This window comes from Aegilops tauschii, chromosome 2 (genome assembly GCF_002575655.3).
Source record: "Aegilops tauschii subsp. strangulata cultivar AL8/78 chromosome 2, Aet v6.0, whole genome shotgun sequence".
Taxonomy (NCBI): Eukaryota; Viridiplantae; Streptophyta; class Magnoliopsida; order Poales; family Poaceae; genus Aegilops; species Aegilops tauschii.
The window spans coordinates 190,824,205-190,848,446 of NC_053036.3; the positions used below are offsets into that span (position 1 = coordinate 190,824,205).

The 24,242-nt window shown below is 46.1% G+C and overlaps 2 protein-coding genes and 1 long non-coding RNA gene across 3 annotated transcripts; all 3 read left to right on the forward strand.

Moving 5' to 3' along the window:
- Positions 1–2,655: 2,655 nt before the first annotated feature.
- Positions 2,656–5,042, forward strand: LOC109776612 (syntaxin-132). The gene is made up of 10 exons (XM_020335273.4): positions 2,656–2,940; positions 3,067–3,115; positions 3,201–3,387; positions 3,702–3,744; positions 3,833–3,893; positions 4,024–4,049; positions 4,144–4,218; positions 4,325–4,405; positions 4,524–4,586; positions 4,718–5,042. The coding sequence occupies exons 1-10, from the start codon at positions 2,773–2,775 to the stop codon at positions 4,880–4,882; spliced, it is 918 nt and encodes a 305-aa protein (XP_020190862.1). The 5' UTR covers positions 2,656–2,772; the 3' UTR covers positions 4,883–5,042.
- Positions 5,043–9,382: 4,340 nt separating this feature from the next.
- LOC109776611 (uncharacterized) lies at positions 9,383–10,779 on the forward strand. Its single transcript, XM_020335272.4, has 2 exons — positions 9,383–9,789; positions 10,332–10,779. Exons 1-2 carry the CDS (start codon positions 9,499–9,501, stop codon positions 10,482–10,484), a joined length of 444 nt encoding a protein of 147 aa, XP_020190861.1. The 5' UTR covers positions 9,383–9,498; the 3' UTR covers positions 10,485–10,779.
- A 3,250-nt stretch (positions 10,780–14,029) lies between these two features.
- On the forward strand, positions 14,030–17,951 carry LOC120974506 (uncharacterized). The gene is made up of 2 exons (XR_012203798.1): positions 14,030–15,874; positions 17,177–17,951. It is a non-coding gene; the product is annotated as an uncharacterized lncRNA (long non-coding RNA).
- Positions 17,952–24,242: the final 6,291 nt, after the last annotated feature.

Below are 24,242 nucleotides of genomic sequence, written 5' to 3' on the forward strand. Positions count from 1 at the left end.
GGGGGGTTCCGGTAACCCCCCGGTACTCCGATATATGTCTGAAACCTCCCGAAACACTTCTGGTGTCCGAACATAGTCGTCCAATATATCGATCTTTACGTCTCGACCATTTCGAGACTCCTCGTCATGTCTGTGATCATATCTGGGACTCCGAACTACCTTCGGTACATCAAAACACAAAAACTCATAATACCGATCATCACCGAACTTTAAGCGTGCGGACCCTACGGGTTCGAGAACTATGTAGACATGACCGAGACATGTCTCCGGTCAATAACCAATAGCGGAACTTGGATGCTCATATTGGCTCCCACATATTCTACGAAGATCTTTATCGGTCAAACTGCATAAAAACATACGTTGTTCCCTTTGTCATCGGTATGTTACTTGCCCGAGATTCGATCGTCGGTATCTCAATACCTAGTTCAATCTCGTTACCGGCAAGTCTCTTTACTCGTTCGGTAATACATCATCCCGCAACTAACTCATTAGTTACAATGCTTGCAAGGCTTATAGTGATGTGTATTACCAAGAGGGCCCAGAGATACCTCACTGACAATCGGAGTGACAAATCCTAATCTCGATCTATGCCAACCCGACAAGTACCTTCATAGACACCTGTAGAGCACCTTTATAATCATCCAGTTATGTTGTGACGTTTGGTAGCACACAAAGTGTTCCTCCGGTATTCGGGAGTTGCATAATCTCATAGTCATAGGAAAATGTATAAGTCATGAAGAAAGCAATAGCAACAAACTAAACGATCAAGTGCTAAGCTAACGGAATGGGTCAAGTCAATCACATCATTCTCTAATGATGTGATCCCATTTATCAAATGACAACTCATGTCTATGGTTAGGAAACATAACCATCTTTGACCAACGAGCTAGTCAAGTAGAGGCACTCTGTTTGTCTATGTATTCACACATGTATTATGTTTCCGGTTAATACAATTCTAGCATGAATAATAAACATTTATCATGAAATAAGGAAACAAAAAATAACTTTATTATTGCCTCTAGGGCATATTTCCTTCAGTGGGGCGTGCCCGGCCGCACCCTCGAGGCCGCTCTCGACCACATCGAGACCGGCAACACGTCGCGCCTCGAGTACCCGCCGCGCCCGTCATTCTCTCACCGCCGTGCCAGCTCCTGGACGCCGCAGCGAATGGAGCCAGGGACCTCCTCATCGTCGGGCTTCGGCTCGCTCTCCTCCGGCTCGCCGGCGCTATGCCCCGTCAAGCCGGAACCGGAGGAGACACCGCTTCGGCGCCGCACCCGCAGCGGCGCCCTCGTCATCAACGAGGGCGGCCGCCCCTCCCCACTCTCCCTCCGCCTGGTCCGGCCGAAGCCCGAGCCGGGACTGCTCCCCGTGAAGCCAGAGCACGCGGACATGATGCCCCCCGACGACGAGGCCGCCCTCAAGTGGGCGAGGGAGGACTACGTCCGAGAGCAGGTGCTCCGCCAGTGCCGGGCATACGCGGAGCTCCAGGCCAGGCGCTGCGGACGCGAGGAGGGTGGCGTCATCGTCCTCGGCAACGACGAGGAGGGCGAGGCCGGGCCGTCCAACCCCCCACCGTGCATTGGCGACCCTGGCCAGGGGTGCAGTAGGGACGGCGGCGGCTCCGGCGGGGCGCGCGACGACGAGGCGGCGGCGGCGACTACACCCGTTTCTACAGGCTCCTCGGCATGTAGATGGCAGGCGGCGGCCGCGGCGTAGCAGGGCTAGGCGTAGTTCCAGGCGTAGTTTGCATGTTTATCTGTTTTTGTACAAATTTCTATGAAATATCGCCGACTTCGCGCGCTTTGGGCGACGACCTGGGGGCGTCAACTGGGAACGCAATCGCCCCCACGCGCCAAGCAAACGCCGGTTCGGCCTCAGGCGGTTTTTTTTCGGCGTCCTGCGGGGCGAACGGCTGGAGATGCTCTGAAGCCCTTTGCATCTTCGCTGAGAGTGCACTCCCAATGCAAACGAAGCGTAACCTTGGTGCAGTGCAGTTGGCTAGGGGCATCTCGATTTTGGCGGTCGCAAGAAAATGTCAGGCTATTTCCGCTGACACGGGCGAGGCGCACGAAAAGGAGAACGTGTACGACGCTTGGCCACTGAGGCAGTGACGACGACCAACTGGCAGTTTACGTTGGAGCTGCCAGTCACGCCACTACGCTCGCGACTGTCGAGACGTCCGCGGTTTGCTACGGTAGGTTCACTTGGTCTCGCTCGGGTCGCGGTGCAAAAAGCTTGTGCATGGACTGGGTGGATCGATTTGCTACGGCCCTCACCGATCTACTCCACTTGCCAAAAAAGCTCGTATCCGTCTTGCTTTGACGCTCGCCTGCTCTGGGGAAGTTGAGTAGCATGCATGGTGCTCCGTCCAATCTTGGCAGCTGCATTGCATAATTACATTGCCATTCTGAGCATTTGTGTAGCTGTGAGTGATGTGTGTGATGTGTGCGAGAGAGAGAGAGAGAGAGAGAGAGAGAGAGAGGTGGAGAGGACAGAGAGAGAGGCCACGAAGCTTGGCGGAAGCTTCGTCCACACCGCGTTTCACTTGTCACCGATGTTTATCCGAGCAAAGAAAAAACTCTCACCGGGAAACCTCTACTCGCTTCTCTGCTGGCTACACTGCTATATATGGCCCCATCCATCGATCGCACGCAAGGCACCGCCACAAGGCTCCTCATCTCCTCCTCCTTCTTCTTCATCTCTCTCTCTCTCTCTCTCTCTCTCTCTCTCTCTCTCTCTCTCTCTCTCTCTCTCGGTGCTAGCTGCAGCATGAGCGATCTCCCGCCGGCGGCGGCGATGGGGGGCGAGCGGGACATCGAGCTGGGCCTTCCCACCACCAACACCACATCAGGCTACACGCTTCAGCACATTCTCGAAGATATCCGCCAGTTCTCGACGCTGCTGGGCAGCACGCCCACGATGCTTCACAAGCTCGAGGTAAGAGAAACGCTCATGCCCATCCTTTGCTCCCCGGGCCACAACGTGTTTGTTTTCCATGAGAAAATTGGCCTTTTTCCTCGCACTTACTTTGCACAATTTGCTCTACTTTCTCCCCACCTCCAGGAAGCCAACAAGGAGTTGAAATCGGCCGCTGAATCTGCTGCAGTGAAAGGTGCAAACTCCAGCCGTTAGCTTGCATTTCATTTCTAAGCGCGTGGTTTATCTAACTGGTGCATTTCTTATGGCAAACCTTGCAGAAATCAAGGGGCGCATGGAGAAAGACATGGATGAGGCGGTGAAGATGGCGCGGATCATGAAAGAGAAGCTAATCAGAATCTTCCAAGGCGTGCTGGTTCCAGTTCTGAACAATATGTCAACCGGTCATGCATATCCAGGGCTCACTGTTCCTATGACCCTGGATCCGTCAACGCTGTCCATCATCACGTAAGAAAGATCTTGATCCATTCATCTGTGTAGCTTAATCATCTAGGGTATGTTAACTGCTACTGTAGTTGTTAGTCTACCAGATACTAGTACCTCTGTAAAGAAATATAAGAGTGTTTAGGTCACTTCTTTAATGATCTAAACGCTCTTATATTCCTTTCTTTATGGAGGGAGTAATTCCTGCGTGTACGTCTGATCTCGAGAAACACTGCTAGTTAGCGCAAGTTCGTTTGGCGCGGTCAATTAAAAACAGTTCATACAGTCCTTTCCTTCAGCAAAAGGGTGAAATTTGACTAGCGTTTCGGTCATTACAGGGCACTGAAGATAAAGCTTAAGGAAAGAAAGAAAGATCTTGAGGTGTGCTTATCTAACTCGACATCCATCTTCTGTGGCAAATCAAATTAAAGATCTTTCGGTGTAGCGATCTAATCCGCGCCTGTTGCAGAATCTGGGAAAAGCTATGCAGGAAGAGTACATAGAAGTGGTTCAGAGCAGGATTTTCACAGGTGAGGAACTAAACTTGGTTCAACTTTCTTCATTTTGCTTTCTGGTTGCTCAGAACTTGTGTATGAATGGCCTTGCGTTGCGTTACCCTTTTTTGTGAGAATTCTGAACCTTGTGCGTGCCGTGGAACAGTCACCGGAGTAAAGCTCTCTGATGAGGTAAGCATCATGCTAGCTGTACTACGTACTACACTAGGTAGGAGGGCATACATTGCTTTTCCCATCTCACTGCCATGGCACAAAACATAAGCAGGTGATTCGCGTGATCGACACCAGCAGCATCATGCAGATGTTTGAGCACAGAGTCCATGGAATAGGTCCAGAGCAGGTCCGTTTTCCATTTCACTAGTTAGTTAGTAGTAGTAATAATTCTAATCACTCAGCTAACGACTCGATTTCGTCTTGGGAAAACTTGCGCTTGCTTTGTTGCACAGGCCAGCGCCATAGGGGAGGAAATCAAGGAGCGGCGTGCTGCGGCCATGGATCTCGGCAAGAAGAATGCTGAGGTGCAAAAGGTAAGCAATCTTCTTGGTTATAGTAGACCGCATGCAGCAGCTTTCGCCAAATGTGTTTTTGTTTTGTTTGCGCGAAAGGCCTGATGTTTACTTGACGGCAACTGTGTTTCGTTGGCAGAATTTCAGGGAGATGCTGGCGCTTGTCAAAGCGCAGGAGAAAATAGTCAAGGCACTGAGTCAGGTCGATCCGTGGCTCCCTTTTCATTTCGCCTGCCAGTCTCTTTACTTGGTCGATATATGTTTGTGGATGTGCCTGGGAGCTAAGCTAATGCTTGGTGCTGAAAAATGAAAATGTGGTGCCAAGTCCGTCAGAGTGCTGAGGCCCGTGCACGATCTGCTGCGGAGGAGCTGGCCCGTGCGCGATCTAGGGTCCAGGAACTGCGCGAGGAGATGGAGGAGACAAAGCTGCTCATCGCACTGGTTGTGATCCTCTTCTTGTTGTGCATCGTCGCGGTTACCCTCGGAATCTCCGGCTGACCACTTACGGAGTAGTACTTGTTCCTACCTAGTACTTCCATTGCATGGCACGCAACTGGGATTTTAGAACAATTTTATATCGTGGCATGGCAGCAGTGACTTGTTTCGTGACTTTCGTGGGAGTGGTATGCTAGTAGAACTTCTGGGATTGCTGTAATAATGTCCAATCATGTGTGTGCGCGGGCGTTGTTTCCTCGACCGTGTGGAGATGCTTTCCTCGACCGTGTTTCCCAACACGTAGTATTTGCTTAGTTGTGTGGAGATGCTTTTCTCGACCGCGTTTCCCAACACGTATTTGCTTAGTTGTGTGGAGATGCTTACACTAACATTTCACTATGTTGCACTCCTTCGGACACAGCCACACTATAGAGAAACCGAGTGTAAATTATCGAGGGGTAGGTTATATGTCGAGTGCATGAAAAAGAAAATAAACTCGGCAACTAGTGTACGCTCGGCAAACAAAGGTGTGTGCCGAGTAGTACTACCCGAAAAACACTAAGGATTCCGGCAGAAAAAAATAACTCCACAAAGAATGAGTTCTTAAAAAAGAAAAGAACACGGGTCCTTGTTTCTTTTTTGCTCTTTGTTTTTTTAATGCGTAAAATATTTTTGATGCTTTCCCTTTCAATTGTGTTTCTTTATTATATCCTCTTTCTCTTCAGGTCGTTAATATTTCCCACCCTTTCTTCTCGTCTGTTTCCACTCGCTCTCTTTGCCGCCCATTTTTCATCAATGTTTCATTATTATGTTTTTTCCTTTTAAACTTTTGTTTTTTTTTATTGCATTTTATTTCTTTCCCCTCTCTTACTCACTCATTCTCTCTTTGAAGTTTTCACCATTGTTTTTATCCCCTCAATTTTCTGCTCTCTCTTACTGCCACTTAGCCACTTCAAAGTAATGGTATTGCCTTCACACCACCACAGCGTATCCATATTAGGACCCCATGCAAAGGGAGAAGTGGTTCCGACCCTTAGGGCAACTCCAACGCGGGGACACATTTTGTTTGCTCGCGTTCATTTCTGCCCGCGTGGACAGAAACCACACCCTAATGCGGCGACACATTTTGCGTTTGTCTGTTTATGTCTGCATGGACCCATTCCTGCCCATATTTGGGTTGGGTATGTGTCACCACGGATAGGAGACAGACGCGTCGCATGTCCGCCCTGGGCTCACGTGGCAGCCGCCCAACGACCAGCTCCTGGTCCTTTTAAATGCCGCACTTGTTGGGGGGGGGGGGCATCCGCACCCACTACTTTCCCACGCTCCGCTCCCCCGCCACCAAAAGTAAAACCCTACGCCACCGATGCAATGTCGTGGAAGTTTGTCCTCGGGAAGCGTGACCACAAGGCCGGTTCCTCCTTCGGGCAGCGCCTTGTGGTATTCACCTTGATGCTGTCGGGGGCTTCTTCGCCGTGGCAGGACCGCAGGTACATCCCTGTCGAGACGTGCTAGAGGTATTGGGAGGTGGCCATCCCAGTGCCCTGGCCCGATGTGCACCTGCCGAACCGCTGGGACTTGAACCTGAAAAGGATTCCAATACCAGTCGTTCTGGTTTCCGATCGCGCATCAGCCACGGAGATCCACCACCGTCATGACCTACTTCAAGACAACCTCCTCGATGATTGGGATTTCGTCTAGGAGTCCACCTACTGGGACACATGGTTCTACAATGAGCACGACCGGCGCCCCCACTCATGCTTCGTGCGTGCGCGTGCTCGAGTGCCATCGCATGATCCAGTGTCCGAGTCGCCGCGACGTCCCATGGTAAAGGAGTAGAAGATCGAGTATGACGCGCTCAAGCAGGCACTGTCTCCGTGATGAAGGAGCTCACACTCTGGCATGACCTTCCCCTGGTGCTCCACATATCGACAATGGAAGCCATAGCGCGCGCCCTCGTCCCCGCGCTGGATCCGGAGCCATGGCCACTATTATGGCAGATGTGGACCTAAACTTCCATGTTTCCAGCGATACCAAATCCGAAGGAGGAACCCGAGGAGGAGCAGCATGAGGCACCATCTACGCCACCGCAACCACTGACACTAGCGCGACCATGGTCGCTTCCAACCTTCATCGACATCGTTGATGACGAGGATGAGTAGTCGGCTCCAGCGCCACTGCGTGCATGTGCTCTGGCGGTCACCCTAGTAGATCCAGAGTTTATGTAATTTCTAGTTATTTTTTATTTTAATTAATGGAACAGACTTTTGGCAGCCTATATATTTTTTAATTAAAAGGGAATAAACTGAAATACGACACGCGCGCTGGGTGCGCTGGCGGGCCAACGGACATGGGCGAGCATTTGGTGTCCACCTGGCCATCCAAACGGACACACTTTGTGTCCGTTTGGGTCGGCCCGTTGGAGTTTCCCTTACTCGTGCGATTTGGATGCATCCCTTATTAGGCGAGCCCCGAAACGTCTATCCCCATAGTTTTTCTTCAAACAGGGGTGATTCTGTGTGGACTTTCTTCTTTGTGTATGATAAATAGGTCACATGATCATGATGAACCAAAAAGAGGCCAGATACTTACACGAAATGGGTCGGCGCACTGAAAGATGGTGGAGGGGGGAGGTTCATCCTAAGCCTTGGATTTTACCACAGAGTGTTCCGGTTTGTGAAGGAATTGTCAGTTCAAGGTTGTGTATTGACCTTTCTTTTACCACATCACCATACGTTCTTGGAAGGTGTGGTAAAAATTCGAGAGCGTTTTGTAGAAATCTTCACGAAGGCTGTGTGAAAATAGGACCTTGCATCATGACACTAAAGACAGATTGATGTGTAAGAGAGACCTCTTAACCTTTTCTAGAAGTCTACTTTAGGTGGTGCTGCATATGAAGGGGGTGGCAACATTGAAGGTCCCGCGTCTGCAGTTGTGGGATGGCATGCATGTCATTAGGCCCTAAGTGCTAGGTGTAGAGCTATGTTGGTCGTTTCTGTGTTGGCGTGTATCAGGTGTCAGTTTTCTATATTATGGAAGTTTTTGTTTTCTGGTTTTGGTGGCCTTATTAGTTTTTGACATGCATGCAGGAGCTATGTCAATTTCATTAAGAGAAGAAAAAACAAATACAACTTGGCATGGTTTACAAGGGAAACTAGGCTGAAAACCACAACAACAGCGAAGAAATAAAACAACCAACAATGACAATCCAAGCAGACCACCACCATCTAACATGTCCTCTTTCTCGAGATATGAAATGCAAGTCTTCGAAAACGCACTCTTTCAAGAAAGAAAACGACGTATGAGAAGGCCACTCTCACCGGCATTGACCTCCATCAACCACAAAGCTTTTGCCTAGACCGAGTGAACCCTGGGAATGGTTCGGCCTAGCCAACAACCTCCAACACCACTTCCACCCCAACCGGCCACGACCCAGTGTGAGGAAGTACTATTCGACAATGCCCACGAGCGCCAACATTTTCAGCAACGACCATCGTCAACGAATAAGACTTTCGCCCAGAGCCTTATGCCTCACCAGCTTTGACCTAGGGTAGGGGCCAAGGCACCTTGAAACCTCGTGAGACCAAGCCGCGACTCTGTTCACATTAAACGGTGGTGAACCAGACCAAGAGGAATAGAAGGATGCAACGACCTCCACGGCTCCATGGTGGACTTTCTCCAACGGCATCGACACCGCCACCACCATTGCAACAATGGCTCTGACAAGCCATAACGGCGCAGGCGCACCACACACCACTATGCCAACCTGCGAAGCGTAACACGCAGAAGCACCGTCACCGGCGTGTCAGTTTTGGTGGCCTTATGCTGCCATAGTTCAGAGTTGTTTTACCTGGTGTTTTCGTTTTTGTACTTAAGACGTGACTAAGTGAACCTGGGTCCTGTATGGTGGTTTCATTTTTCATTGAAAAATGAAACCCGAGGCGGAGTTGGTGTTGATCGGGTTTAAGTGTGAAAAGGGGAAAAGAGGTATGTTGAAGCAACAACACAAACATGTCCAAAATCAAAAGAAAAGGTGATACATGATTCCTAGCGAAAGAAAAAGTGATACACGATTTCCTATGACTTTCTTATTCCTATAATATTCTATCCTATGAACCAAAGAAGGCCCAAGTGTGAAAAAGAAGAGGTATGTTAAAGCAACATCACAAACATGTCCAAAAGCGAAAGAAAAAGCGATACACGATTCCTCATGCGTGTTCGTAATTTTGGTGTGATCGATTCTCAGGCGTAACCCTGCACTTGTTGCATTGCATAATTGCATTGCAATATCTTGGGTGTCTGCCTGCTTTATAAGGGTGATAGACAGTGGCATGGTGCTGCCATGCATCCTTAAAGCTTAGGTTCTCACGTGACGTGGTCAATGGAAGTTACGTTCTGGGCTCCGGCCACACGTAGTCCACAGTTCACACTTCACAGCTACCAGGGCTTTTCAATTTTCCTGGAACAGGAGCCTGTTGGGGGGCCATCCTACCCGAGCCCTTGCTACCCCCGATTGGAGAAACGAATTATTCTGCTCGGTTGGCTGATGGCTACTAGCCTACTAGCCACACTAGTACTCCTTGGTTCATTCTATCGTTGGCCAAAGAAAGAGCTCATCTCTCCCCAGCACACACACGCTTCTCCGTCTCCAAAAACCCTCCTCTCTGCACGGGCACGCCATGGACAGTCCTCCGGCCGGCAACGTGGCCCATCCTCTGGCAGCGGCGGCGGCGGCGGGCAACAATGTGGCCAACCCTCCGGCGGCGGCGGCGACAGCAGCAGCAAACAACGTGGCCAACCCTCCTCCGGCGGCGGCGGCAGCTGCAAACATCGCGGCCAATCCTCCGGCGGCGGCAGCAGCAAACAACGTGCTCGATCATCTGGCGGCGATGGAGGCAGCAGCAGCAAACAACGTGGCCAATTTTCAGGCGCAGCAAGCAGCAGCGGCAGCAGCGGCGGCGGCGGCGGCGGTAATGTGATTCACAAGATCATTTCTGCTGCTTCTTTCTTCGTTTCTTTCCTTGCATAATTTTGCCTCGTTTTCTCTACGCTATCGGTAGCAAATTAGTTAGCTCGCAAACGAACTGACATGCCTTGCGGAATCATGGTGTTTTGACATTTTTAAAGGCCAGTTCTACTAGTTCCGTACGTACGTGTTCTTGTTTCAACTGGCCAAACAGATCTAATATGTTGGTCGGATCTACGCCTACAGACACAGACATAGATATGAGTTCTAGGAGCTACTACTTCACTTGTTTGTGCCTCACTCTCTTCTCGAAATCTGCTGCTAGATCATAAAATCAAGTTTGTTTTTCTTATTCAGATGCCACGGGTCATCTCATTGTCCATAGTTTTACATCATCTATATAGGTCAGTAATTAGACAGTTATAGAAGGGTTGCAGTTCTAGTGTTCTACCTACAACTGCCGATGACTTGAGAAGTTGAGATCGAAAATGTAGTGCTAGCATCGGCGCTGAATTACTGAAACTGACTGGCTGACCTCGACTGCAGGATGCTGCTGCAGTGGCTGCCGCTGCAGCGCTGGAGCGGCGCCGCAAGGAAGACAAGGATTGTGCGTGCTTGTGCTGTGTGTACATCTTCGGCGTGCTGCTCTTCTTTGCTGTCATGATTCTGCTGACGTCCAAGCCATGGAATCGAGGCTAGAGAGCATCAACGTACCAGGATGATCTCTGGAGCATGCACTTCCTTGGAACTAATGACCTACCAGGTTGTTTCCTCTAGTAGTAGTACTATTGCTGGGAAGAAGAACTGGTACCGTCTAGAGTGGTGTGTAGACTGATCATTGTGATAAGCCGAGTAAGATTTCAGTTTATGTGACGCCTAGTACTGCAGTCTTTGAGTTTGAGGGTGTGCAAAACTTGAGGGAGATCTATATATTAGCGCAACTTCACTGAAGATTGCAAAAATTTGGGTCAACTATTTACAAGTAGTTCAGTGTGATCGATCCAGAGGACCACCATGCTGTACCGGATCATTCACGCACGGTGCAGCCAGCATACGTGGAGGCCGCCCGGCCGGCTGTTGCTCTGCATAATTGCGTTGCCATTTCGGAGTCTGCCCGCTTTTTTATGAGAGAGCGAGAGTGCTGCCATTTTCGTGTGCTTTAACTCCGTGTACTTTTTCAGCTTACACGGAACCGGAGCCAAGAGAGCGCGTGCACTTCTCCATCTTCATCTCTTTGCGTAGGGGTAACACATGCAGAATCATCCGGCCGTCCAGGTGAACAATGTGGGCGGAAATCTTCGGGGCGGCCAGCCCCACAACGTGGCCAATCCTCCCGCAGGCCAACCGCGAGGTGGACGCCAATGCTCCGGCCGTCGACACATCACACATATGACATATCCCATTGCCCCTAGTGGATTCTAAATTTCGGTTGTTTACTAAATGGATTTGAGGCAGAACTCCTGGTGAAAATGACGCCATTTACGGCAGGAAGTTTCATAGAGAAGAGCATCTTCACTCGCTTGCGGGTACCCAGTAGGATCATTAGCAGCACCGGGTCCTAATTCACAAGTCATGTGTTTCAAGACTTTTGTGAGGACTATGGAACAAAAATATGTTCAACTCGATCGGCCATACCATAGTAACGAACATGCAAAATACGCGAGCGAAATCATACTCTAGGGTATCAAAAAGCGTTCAGTATCGGATAGAATACATAGAATAGGAAGGATGTTGGTCATCTAACTACTGGCAGTCTTATGGGCAGCAAGAACTCAAATGAGACGTGCCATAGAAAAAAATCCTATTTATTTTAAGCCCCCTCCCCCGTGACGAGGACATCCCTACCAATATTACAATCATGGCCCTGTTGCTACACAACTTGGGCCAATTACTATAGCTCATGCACGTCAATTAAAATACCCGGTACTTTCGTTTCTTGAAACTACTTCTAATGCTCACAAGAACATGATGCTACCAAAACTAGATAGTTGTGTATTGCTTAAGAATGAAGGGTCTAGCATGCATGGATAGAAGGAATGAGCACTGTGGCATGATCAAGCATGGAGATGATGGCAAGCACGATGAAAAAAAGATGAATGCCATTGATCAGAATTCGAGTCGAGGCTGCTGAGAGAATCGATGCGATGCAGTATTCATCTTGCGTCAACACTGGAATTGGATAGACATTGTCACTTCTGGTTCAGTACACCCTCTTAAACACATCGACGAGTGAGATTACTCCATACCCCTTCAAAATAAAGGGTAGATTGATCTTTTTTTAAAGTATGCCGTCCGCTACACTGGACCTCGTATACGAATTGCACAGGTGCAAGCGTCGGGCTGGCCCATCAAGGCATGTCCCTCCTACCACGTCTATGTAAGCCACATAAAAATAGAGAGAAAAAGTAGAACTCATCAGGACTCAAACATGAGACCTCACACTTAAGGTGTGTGCTGCTAGCCACTTCACCTCAATGCTGCTTGTGGTTTTCTACACCGCGAAATATGTAAGAATACACAACAACGTTCATATTTATGAAAACATTGCTGAAAAAACTATAACTTTTATTGAAAAAAGCGAAAAAAATCAAATGCCATTTTTTTTTTCAAATTACGATTTTGTAAACACAAACATTTTCTGAAATTAGAACAAAATTTAAAACATGAACATTTTTTAAAATTTCCGAACATCTTTCCAAACATGAACAATTTCTGAACATCTTCTGAAACATGAATTATTTTTAAAATTTGTGGCCTTTTTTTGGTTTTTGGTGCCCCGTATTCCTTTTGTTTTTTCATTTTCTCTTTCTTTTCTTTTTTACTTTATTTTATTTTTTTAAATTCATGAATCCTAAATAACTTGGCATGGTGTCTTTAATTGGTCATACAAAGTCATGATAAAAAATTGGGATCATTTCAAGGATGTCGAGAAACAACATGCTCCCAGGCGAAGCCTTCTGGTCTACCCGAACACCCCTCCGTTGAATATGGTCTAGTTTTGGACATTCTTGAAATAAATCCAACTTTTGCAGAAAGGTGGGCACGCCCATAGTAGGTATCCATGTCAGGTTTGAACTAATTTTGAGACCCTATACAAGTTGTGACACGTTTGGTCATTTATCAGCATTTTTTGGACCGAGAATACTCCAGAAAATGCAGAATTTGTCAAAAGTCAAAACAACATGCCATTGTGCCTTGAATTCGTCATACAAGGCCATTAAAAGAATTGAGGTCATTTCAAGGATGTCGAGAAACAACAAGCTCTGAAACTGAGCCTTCTGGCCTACCAGACACCGTGCGTTGAACATGGTCTAGTTTTGGACATCCTTCAAATGACCCCAACTTTTGCAAGAAGGTAGGCATGCCCATGGTAGGCATCCGTGTCAGGTTTGAACAATGTCCGACATTGTATGCATGTTGCGACACATTTGGCCATTTATTGGCCTTTTTGGACCGAAAAAACTCCAAAAATGCAGAATTACGCAAATACTAAAAACAACTTCGTATGATGCCTTGAAAAAATTTGGGGTCATTTGACAGATGCCAAAAAACGTGCTTTTAACTAGGACAATGGACCGGCTCAGTCGGGTGGACTCTTGTGAAAAAATTATTTAATTCGTGAACTTTTTATCAAATTTGAGAAATAAATTCAGATTGATGAACTTTTTATCAAATACATGATTTTTTCCAAATTGATGAACGTTTTTTCTCCTTGGAGTTAGGGGTGGGCATAAAAACCGACAAACCGAAGACCAAACCGATATCAAAACCAAAATTTATGCCACATGTAGCGACCATCGCGCGCATGCGGCCTGCACGTCAATTCCATGGGCCAAGCTGATCACTTGCATGCAACGCATAAGCTTGTTTTGGGCTTTTCTTCAACCTGCATGTACGTGCCTGTAGGCGGCATACTGTGTCGATCGTGGTTTTATTCCCACCTCGTCTGGCTACACGGAAGGAGATAGAAAGTAAGGGTCGGCATATTAACCGAAAACCGATGTACCGAAACCGAAACCAAATGGACGGGAACCAACAATTTCAATGTTTATTTTGGTCATTAAATCTATAGAACCAAAATTTATTATGTAAATTTGGTTTTTACACTTGATTAAGTGAAAATACCTAGAAAACTTAAAATAAATATTATTTAAAAAAATCCCAGCAGCATTGTATAAATGCCTATCCGGGGGGGGGGGGGGGGGGGGGCATTTAAACAAAATCCCAGCGGCCCCAGACCAGCTTGCCCAGCTGCCCAACACACCTGTCTAAGCCTTTCTGTCCTTTCCTTATCTTAGTTTTTCCTCACCAACATGTTTTTGTTTAGTACCACCTTGGATTGCTCTTGAGGAAAGAAGCATGTGAAAGACTATAAAGGCAGCTGCTACCCATCAAATTCGTTTGAACGTGCCCGTACCAAAACATGTGGCATAAAGCAAGTTTGCCTAAACTTCGGTTTTGTTCGGTCAGAACCTACCCGTACCAAATTGGTTTTCTAATTGTATAGAAACCGATTGGTTTGTATTTTTATAAAACCAAATTTTGTTGTGACCTGAAAAACCGGACCGATCAGGGCTAAAAAATTCATGAATTTGGTAAAAGTTTATGAAATTTACAAAATCATTCATTTGAAAAAAGTTCACGGATTCACAAAAAATAAGTTTCACGGATTTTAAAAAATCATGAAATTAAGAAAATGTTCACAAATTTAAGCAAATGAAAAAAATAAAAAATAAGAAGAAATAAAGTAAAATTAAAAATATTAAAATCAAAGAACAAAAGGACAAACAGAACCAAAAAATAAAATCAAACTAAAAAATGCACAACAAGAACAATAAAAGAAGTAACTAGGCACAACAAGTGAGTAGTCCCAGTTGGTTATAGCGGATGGAAGTAAAAACCAAGAGGTTGAGAGCTTGAATCCTACCTCACGCACCTATTTTGTGATGGTTAAAGAACGAAAAGATAAATAAATGGGCTATGCCCGCGATGGAGTAAAAAAAGAAAAAGGAACAAGAAAATAAAAACCGGAGTGAAAACCGATGGAAAAACCGGCCAAACAAAAAAAAACAGAGTCCGGGAGGCATAGAAAATAAGAAGAAAAAGAAGTATTACTACACATATCAGGTGAGCTGGCTGAGTTGGTTGCTTTGTTTCAAGTGAAGAGAGGTTCCGAGTTCAAATCTCATCACTAGCGGCATTTTGAAAATGCACTATGGTAAAATGACCATACTGCTCTTATACGGTTTGTGTGGAGGGTGTACCAAAGCAAGGCTCAGACATTGTTTCTTTCTTTGTTTTATTTTGCCCCTGTTAGTACATATTTACTTTCAGTTATATAAGAAAATGCCGTAGAATGATTGTTCTAGAATTGCGGTTCCAAAAGAAAAGAAAAAACTCCAATCTTCACCCGTTAATCTACCAATTCTTTCACGAGCCAGAGAAGCCAGTCACAGGAACATGGTGTTGGAGCAAATCGTGGAGATAGATGTTGCAACGTGCAGGCTGCTGTTGGATTGCAATATCTTTAGTGTGTGCGTGCTTTATACGAGTGATAGATAGTGCAGCATTTTTTTGAGCTTGGGTTTCACGTGATGTCGTCAAGGGGAAGTCACCCTCTGGCCACACCTAGTCCACAGTTCACACTTCACAGCTACCGCCGCTTTTACATTTTCCCGGAACAGGTGCCTGCTCGGGGCCGTCCTACGGGAGCCTTTGCTACGCCCTAAACGAGCAACGAATTATTCTGCTCGGTTGGCTGGCCAAAGCGCTCGTCTCTCACCGCCTACTAGCTATACCAGTACTTGGCTCATCCATCGCTGGCCAAAGAAAGAGCTCATCTCTCCCCGGCACACACCACACAGACGCTTCTCCGTCTCTAAAAACCCTCTCTTCACGGGCACGCCATGGACAATCCTCCGGCCGGCAACGTGGTCAATCCTCCGGCAGCTGCGGCGGCGGGCAACAACGTGGCCGATCCTCCTCCTCCTCCGGCGGCGGCAGCAGCAGCAGACATCGTAGCCGATCCTCCTCCGGCGGCGGCGGCGGCAGCAGCAGCAAACAACGTGGCCAATCCTCCAGCGGCGGCGGTAATGTGATTCACAAGATCATTTCTGTCGACATAGATCGATGCTGCTTCTTTCCTTACTTAATTGTGCTTTGTTTTCTCTACCCTACCGGTAATAAATCAGTCAAGTTAGCCGTTCGTGGCGATTGCTTTTGTGGAATTAGGGCGTTTGGACATTTGGTTCAAGCCAAAGCCTACAGGGCCAGTTCAAGTTCCTTACGTACGTACGCCTTCTTGGTGTACATCGCCGGCAATATTTTGCTGTGATGATTCTGCTGTTGCAGAAGCCATGGAATCGGGAGTAGATACTTGAACCGTACCTGACTGACGGGCTCTGCAGACATGCATCTTTCCTTGGAACTAGTGACCTACCTAGCTAGGTGGTTTTCTCCGGTAGTAGTACTAGTGTGTCCGAGATCGGGCGATCTGTTCGTGTGCTCAGTCAAGCAGAAAATGCTGGGGGAAGAACAGTCTTTGTGCCCTCTAGAGTATGTGTAGATTGATCGTTGAAATTTTATTTAATTTTATTTGGCGGGGGAGATTGATCCTTGTAATAAACCGAGTAGGATTTCAGTCTAGTGTCATCTAGTATTGCACCTTTGAGGGAGTGCAAAACTTGAGTGAAATATCCGCGCAACTTCACTGAAGCTTGCAGAATTTTGGGTCACACTGTCACAGGAGCGCAACTTTATTGAGAGACGCTGCAGCCAACGTGCATTGCATAATTGCGTTGCCATTTCGGGGTCTGCCGCCTTTTCTTATAAGAGAGCTGGAGTGGTGCCATTTCCGTGTGCTTTTTAGACTTACACGGAACAGCCGGTGACCCCACTACTTAATCTCTCCATTCACAAAGATAAGATGTCTTGAATATTTCTATGGCTTGAAATGAGTGAACAAACACGTTAAAATGTTACAATATCTTATATTCGTGAACGAATGGAGTATCAGTTTTTGCATTTTTATTTGTAAGCTGGCCGCTCGGGTGAATAGAGTATTGTCTTAGGAGTGTGGTTTTTGTACACCGAGGCAGGATTACTCAAAGACCATGCTTGATGACAGCACCGTCTAAGGGAAAGTTGTTTGAGATGTTTTTGCTTCCTTCGACGATGTTTGTAAATTTTGAACCTAGTGAATTATTCAGTGATGGTTGACCGGACCCCACAAGATTTTTGGTAGGCCAGTGAATATATAGAACCCTGACTGAATTCCTGACAAACGAGCCAAGATTATAATAATTCTACCAAGGCGTCGTGACAATGAATGGTACGTAGACGTAGTGAGGCATTTGAACTAGCCGCTTATACTTTAAGCTGCTGAACTGCAGGGTCCTGCTGCAGTGGATGCCCGGTGGAAGAAGGAGGACAAGACGCATGCCATCATAATTCTGGTCGCTGCGGCGATCGCTCTGCTTCTTGTGGTGCTGTTGATTATCCATCCGTGGAAGAAGTAGAGAAGACTAGTCATTTGCCGGGTCAGGTTTCCGATTGTAAGATAGGAGTGCTAGAACGAATAAATTAATCATCCATGTCAAACAAAATGAACCTGGTAATATTGTGACGCGTCTTGGCCAACTTCAGGAGTGCATTCAGCTCAAGTCCAATGTTTGAACAAAGCTTGTAAATTCCAGCAGTCAGAGTGTCCTTCCTCCAAGCTTGGTTACTATGTCCACATCACTACTAGGAAAAGGCTTATTAGTGGCGCACTACTGATGCGCCACTAGTACCACGCCACTAGTATTAAATACTAATGGCGCACCACTGGTGCGCCATTACTATCTGACTTAATAATGGCGTACCACATAGAAGTGCGCCATTAGTAACAAATTTTGAAATTTTTTCTTAATCTCAGGTTACTATGGCTTAATCTTGTGGTGCTGTTGATTATCCATCCGTGGAAGAAGTAGAGAAGACTAGTCATTTGCCGGGTCAGGTTTCCGATTGTAAGATAGGAGTGCTAGAACGAATAAATTAATCATCCATGTCAAACAAAATGAACCTGGTAATATTGTGACGCGTCTTGGCCAACTTCAGGAGTGCATTCAGCTCAAGTCCAATGTTTGAACAAAGCTTGTAAATTCCAGCAGTCAGAGTGTCCTTCCTCCAAGCTTGGGTACTATGTCCACATCACTACTAGGAAAAGGCTTATTAGTGGCGCACTACTGATGCGCCACTAGTACCACGCCACTAGTATTAAATACTAATGGCGCACCACTGGTGCGCCATTACTATCTGACTTAATAATGGCGTACCACATAGAAGTGCGCCATTAGTAACAAATTTTGAAAATTTTTCTTAATCTCAGGTTACTATGGCTTAATCTTGGGTAATATGCTTAATCTCAAGTCAAATCGCACTAAGTGATCAAACTTCCCAAAAGGTCACCCATCCTCACACTACTCTAGCCCGAGCACGCTTAACTTCACAGTTCTACCCAACCCCAGCACCACCTCACTTAACAGACACTTGTTGATATATCTACCATATCAATCCTATTAAACTTTGTTGATGTCTAGGACTTTGTTCATGTTCATGAGTATGATGAAATTTTAAAAAATATTTCAAACTTCATGGTCATATTACGTATCATTTTTTGAAAAAAAAATTCAACACCAATTTTTTTTCTGTTACTAGTGGCGCACCTAGCAAACGGTGCGCCACTAGTAAGTTTGAAATTTTTTGAATTTTTTTGCCTATCTAGATCTTGAAAGCCCCGTAACTTTTTTCTGTTAGGTTTTTGAGGATTTTGAAAATGTTTAACGGGGTTCCCCCGGTTAAATTCGGATGTAACTTTTCGAGTAGATGATTTTTCATATAAAAAACTTTTTAATCCGAGTTCGTATGCAAAAGTTATGCCCATTTTACAAATTCCAGAGAGATTTTGCAAATAAAGTCGAAATTCATATTTGTAAATTTTCCCAACAACTAGACCACATATCACATGGGAAACTTATTTTCTTTTATTTTTTTGACATTTCCATTATTTTCTTTTATTTTTTTAAACTAAAAAGGCGGTCCCAGGGAGGGGGGTGCATTCGGTGGAATTTTTGGGTCAAGTTAGTAATGGCGCACCGTGGGACTAGTAATGGCGCACCACTCCCACGGTGCGCCATTACTAGTTTTGAAAAAAAAAGAAATTGAAAAAAATTTACTAGTAGCGCACCGTGGATGTGGTGCGCCATTACTAGTTTTGAAAAAAAATAAAAAAATTTGAAAAAAAATTACTAGTGGCGCACCGTGGATGTGGTGCGCCATTACTAGTTTTGGAAAAAAAATTGAAAAAAAATACTAGTGGCGCACCGTGGATGTGGTGCGCCATTACGCCATTACTAGTTTTGAAAAAAAAATTATTACTAGTGGCGCACCGTGGATGTGGTGCGCCATTAGTATTTGGACACTAATGACGCACCAACACATGATGCGCCATTAGTATATAGTAGTGGCGCACCACATGTCTGATGCGCCATTAGTGTTCATATCATCTATAACCCTTTTCCTAGTAGTGCATCAAGCAGACCATGGTATCAATATGGCTCAGGCACAAGCCACCTGTATTCACGAATTTTACTGCTGTCTTGCGTTCAAAAAGCAAAATCATTTAGCTACTATATAAGCGTGTAAGCTACGAATATGTAAACTGTCATTGTGCAATGAGAAGGCATCGAAGAGATGAAGATGAAAACCTAGTTTCCCTTTTGTTTTAGCTTCATCGTGTATCATAGAAATTCCTTATTAATCACGGGTGTCGACGCAAGGAATTCATGGGTTGTGTATACGAGATATACATGTAACATGTTCTAGAACATGGTTTGTGTATATCAGATCGCTCCCTCACCCTCCTATCGCTCCAGGCTCCCTCGATTGCCCCCTCCAGGGCGATCAAGGGGGCAACCCTAGCGCCCCGGCCGCCGCACCCTCCCCCCTCTCCTCCACCTCGTCGTCCCCAGAGACGTGCGCCGGCTAAGCCCGGGTGCCGCCAGCGATGGGGACGGTGGGGATCTAGGCTGTAGCCCCGCGGTCTGGAGGGACCGGCGGCGCGAGATCGTCCTTCGGTCTTCTTCTTTCTTGGCGGTTCGGTGCTGGTCCGGCGGCTTCGTGGGGAGGGCGGATCAGGAGGGGATGTGGCTATGGTTGACTGGTCGGTGGCGCCTCCGATCAGATCTGATCTGGCCGGTGCCGCTGGCGGTCGTGGCTATCTCCTCCGTCGGAGGTGGTTGGCATGAGGCTGGATGGTTAGATCTCGAGATCCACCATCTAGTTCCGGCTGCGAGTCGGGAAGACATAGCTGCCGGTGAAAACCGAGCCGATGGCAGGCGATGGCGGCGTTCTGCGTCGTTACCTTGATGAATGCATCGTCGTGTAACTACTGTCGACCCACTCGTGCTGCACCGGGGGAAACCCTAGGATCTGGTCTTCTAGATCCGACGATGGCGGTACTGCAGTGTCGCTTTCTCTTTTGGGAGCATCGTTTGCGGAGCAGAACTGAAAGACAGAGGCAGGAGGTGGAGCGGATTCGTCTTGCACGGATCTTTCGGTGGAGATGTCAAGTCATGCATGGCCGACAGGGGCTACGCTGTGTCATGCCTGGTCGGCAGGTGCTACGCACGATAGATCTTCCGGAATCTTCGCGTCTAGATGGACGAGCACGGGGTGGTGGCGCCGTTGGGCGCCGTCGTGGCGTCGACGGATGGACGGACTGGCAAGGATGATGCAGATCTCTCTCCTGAAGATGGGTCGGCCGTTCGATGATGATGGCGGCATCTAAAACATGTGCATGTGGTGTACGCTTTAGGTCTGGTACACCAGCTATGGGTTCCGATACGTTATGTGGATGGATCAGCGACGTCACCGGTTTTAGATATGAGGAGTGAGAGCACTCCACATTATCGAGTTTTGTAGGTGTGAGTGATGGCTTCGGGTGGCTTGATGTATGTTCTTGATAGACCTTTGTCAAATAATAAATAAAGATGGCCATATGCATCGATTGATGCAGAGGCCGGAGATCTTAACCTCCTTTTCAAAAAAAAGAACATGCATGTGAGGGTTGTCGATCCACAATATACGAGGGTATACTTAGTGGATAATGTAGGTACGGTGTGATACAAACATCTCGCCAACAAATCTCGAAGTAATGAAATAGATAGGGATACCAGATTTATCTAGGTCCAGGACCACGAGTGGGTACAATCCCTACTTCCTGCCTTTGTTGATCTTCATATTAACTTCAAGAGAGAATACAAAACATACCCAAAACTGATCTAAGGCTCTCAGCGTGACTGCCAATGTAGAGCAAGCTCCTGGAATCAATACAAGGCTCTTGATGCGATTGTCAATGTAGAGTCCGCCAAACCCTCAAGTCGATCTTGAAGAACTTCATGTATAACTTCAACAAATTGTGTGTAAGTTGTGATTTTGCCTTGGACTCCAGGATTATCTTACAGATGTGGAATGGCTTGGCCTCCAAGTTGGATCAAACCAAACATGACTCCATGTTTGTCATGACTAGAAAAAGAGACATCCTTAGTCCATGCGACTCTAGACTCCTTCGCAATGTGTTTCAAATTTGTTTCTCCTTCTCTATCTTGTTTTCCTCGAGATAAAAAAAATTGGAGCGTCTCCTGGCCATGAATACGGATACATATTTTGTATGTATTTACGTATATGCTGGCATATTTTTCGACGAGAAAGATATAAGAATAGAACAATTGACTTTGGCAAGATGAGACGCGGGATATGAGATCTTACACATCTTCAGTCCCCCCACCCCCCGCGAGTAACATTCCTATGGCATACATTATCTCGTGAACTCAGATATTACAACAATGAATTACAGAAATTTTCTCTTGACTTCAACAAAGTAAAGAGCTTGGCCTTTCATAAGGGCCTTTAGGTCCTTTATATATATATGTGATATATCTTATCGGTCAAGGTTCTAACTTCTTCTCCAAGCAAGATTTGTGTTTTCTATCATCATACAAACAAGGATAGGTTAGCTATACATACTTCTCGACAAGCTCCTAGCAATGCATGAAATGGGGTTTTAGCAGGTGGTTGTAGGTCAAACCAAGGAAAGACTCCCAACATGTTTAAACCGCCATCTTCTCCGGTAGTAGTAGATATCTTCTATGCTTGATGTTCGGCGTTCAAAGTATTCACTTTGTCTTTGAGTTAGTTTTGTGTGATGCTAAAGAGACCATCAAAATGTATGATATTGTTGGTCACATGGAGGATTGCGGAATCAAAGGTGTTGAATACACGACTACAAAGTTTATATTTTCTTGTTGCTTTTAGGGATTCTGGAATTATAGGTGAAAGTGCAATTATCGGCCAGAGGGGGGTGAATGCGAGATTTTTACAAATTCGTCAAAGAAACTTGTTCTTGATGAATAACGGAGTGATGAAATACACAGCAGAATGAATGCTACGCGATGTATACAATTCGGAATGAAGACAAAGTCATCAAGACAGAACTAAGCATGCATACTATGTACCACAAGATGACAAACATGTGAACATACAGACATACAATTTTAAGTACGACGAACTAAAAGACTGAGAAAAGCATCAAGTAGAAAGTCTTTAGGTCAAAGTTTTCAAAGGGGGAGAGTCAAATTCTTCAACAGAGAAATACTGAAAGTAATGGGTTGAGGAATTTGAACCATGGTAGCTTGCTGAAGACAATGGATTTGTTTTACCAGTTTCAGTTGTTGTGACAACTGTACGTCTGGTTAGAGTTCTTGAGATTTAACTCAGAAGACACTTATTCTTCACCTTAGTCCCCTTGAGCTAAGATCACTTAGACCTCGCCCAATCATTCATGGTAAGTCTTTAAGGTAGACCTCCAAAATCTTCAGAGACTTGTTCTATGGCACTCCACAAATTCTTCTTGGGTGCTCAGAACTTCATGCTTAATCGTCTGGAAGATAATAGTCTTCAAAGGTAACATGCGTCAGATCACACAGGACAATCTCTTCAGTGATGCTCAATCACTTTAGGCTTTTGGGTGTTTGTGTTTTTTCCCACTTAGGATTCTCTCAAGTTCATTAGAGGATGGGTTGCTCTAGTTGACACTTGTCAAACATTCACTCAGAGCAGCTAACCAACAAATTGTTGTGGGGGCGACTATTTATAGCCCGAGCAACCCGACATGATAAGACCATCATGCCCTTCGGCCACGACCGTCGTCAGGATAAGGATCCACTTGACAGCTGGCACTCGTGCAACAACAGTCGGAAATTTGAACTCTCAAATTCCTCGCGGTGGGAGAGTCGCACTAGCAAAATCCTAACTCTTCAGTCTGACCAATTTCGTCATCGACCAGAAGAACTAAGTCTCTGCCGCTGAAGAACTCGACTGCACTGCAAGAGATAAGTAGTCATAGGTTTGAGCATCACTTCGGAACGCCTATGTATCACCTAGACCCCTTTTAATAGTTTGATGTTTCCTATGACTCAAATAAAGAAGAAAGAAACTACGAAAACAAAGTCTTCAAACTTCCAATGCTTCACTTTAATTTCTTCAAAGGCGCACTAATTTGTTCAGTGTAAACATACATCATTTTTAGGGGTCGTCTTTTATGGTTAAACCAAATCTTCAGGGACTTTATCTTATGTGTATATTCACAAACACATTAGTCCCTTAACCCATTTGCCTTCAATACTCTAAAACCACAAAGGGGAAACTAGATGCACTTACAGTTTCCCCATTTTTGGTGATTGATGACAAAATGGTTAAGTTTTGAACGAGGATAAATATTATGTTGTGAAGTAAAGGTATAAAGATTTTGATATCAAGATATATAAGAACTCCCCCTGAAGACGTCCATATGAAGAATTACCTTTGGACTTGTAGGATCGAAAGTATGTCTAGTGGGGGGGGGGGTGATTAGACTACTTGACCAAATAAAAATCTATCATTTTCCCAATTTTAGTTGTGGGCAGATTTTAGCAATTATCACAAGTCAAGCAATCAACCTACACATGCAATTCTAAGAGTATAGCAGGGAAATGTAAAACATTGCATATGAAGGTAAATGAAAGGGTTTGGAGAAGGCAAACTCAATGGAGACCACGGAGATTTTTGGCGTGGTTCCGATAGGCGGTGCTATCGTACATCCACGTTGCTGGAGACTTCAACCCACGAAGGGTAACGGCTGCGCGAGTCCACGGAGGGCTCCACCCACGCAGGGTCCATGGATAAGCAACCTTGTCTATCCCACCATGGCCATCGCCCATGAAGGACTTGCCTCACTCGAGTAGATCTTCACGAGGTAGGCGCTCTCCTTGCCCTTACAAACTTCTTGGTTCAACTCCACATCATATTGGAGGCTTCCAAGCGACACCTAACCAATCTAGGAGATACCACTCTCCAAACGGTAATAGACGGTGTGTTGAT

Coding starts and splice junctions, on each gene's coding strand:
- LOC109776612 (XM_020335273.4), top strand. CDS start 2,773: ATGAGCGATCTCCCGCCGGCGGCGGCGATGGGGGGCGAGCGGGACATC. Junction 3,745..3,832: donor AAAGAAAGAAAGATCTTGAG/GTGTGCTTATCT, acceptor CGCCTGTTGCAG/AATCTGGGAAAAGCTATGCA. Junction 3,894..4,023: donor TCAGAGCAGGATTTTCACAG/GTGAGGAACTAA, acceptor GCCGTGGAACAG/TCACCGGAGTAAAGCTCTCT.
- LOC109776611 (XM_020335272.4), top strand. CDS start 9,499: ATGGACAGTCCTCCGGCCGGCAACGTGGCCCATCCTCTGGCAGCGGCG. Junction 9,790..10,331: donor CAGCGGCGGCGGCGGCGGCG/GTAATGTGATTC, acceptor CCTCGACTGCAG/GATGCTGCTGCAGTGGCTGC.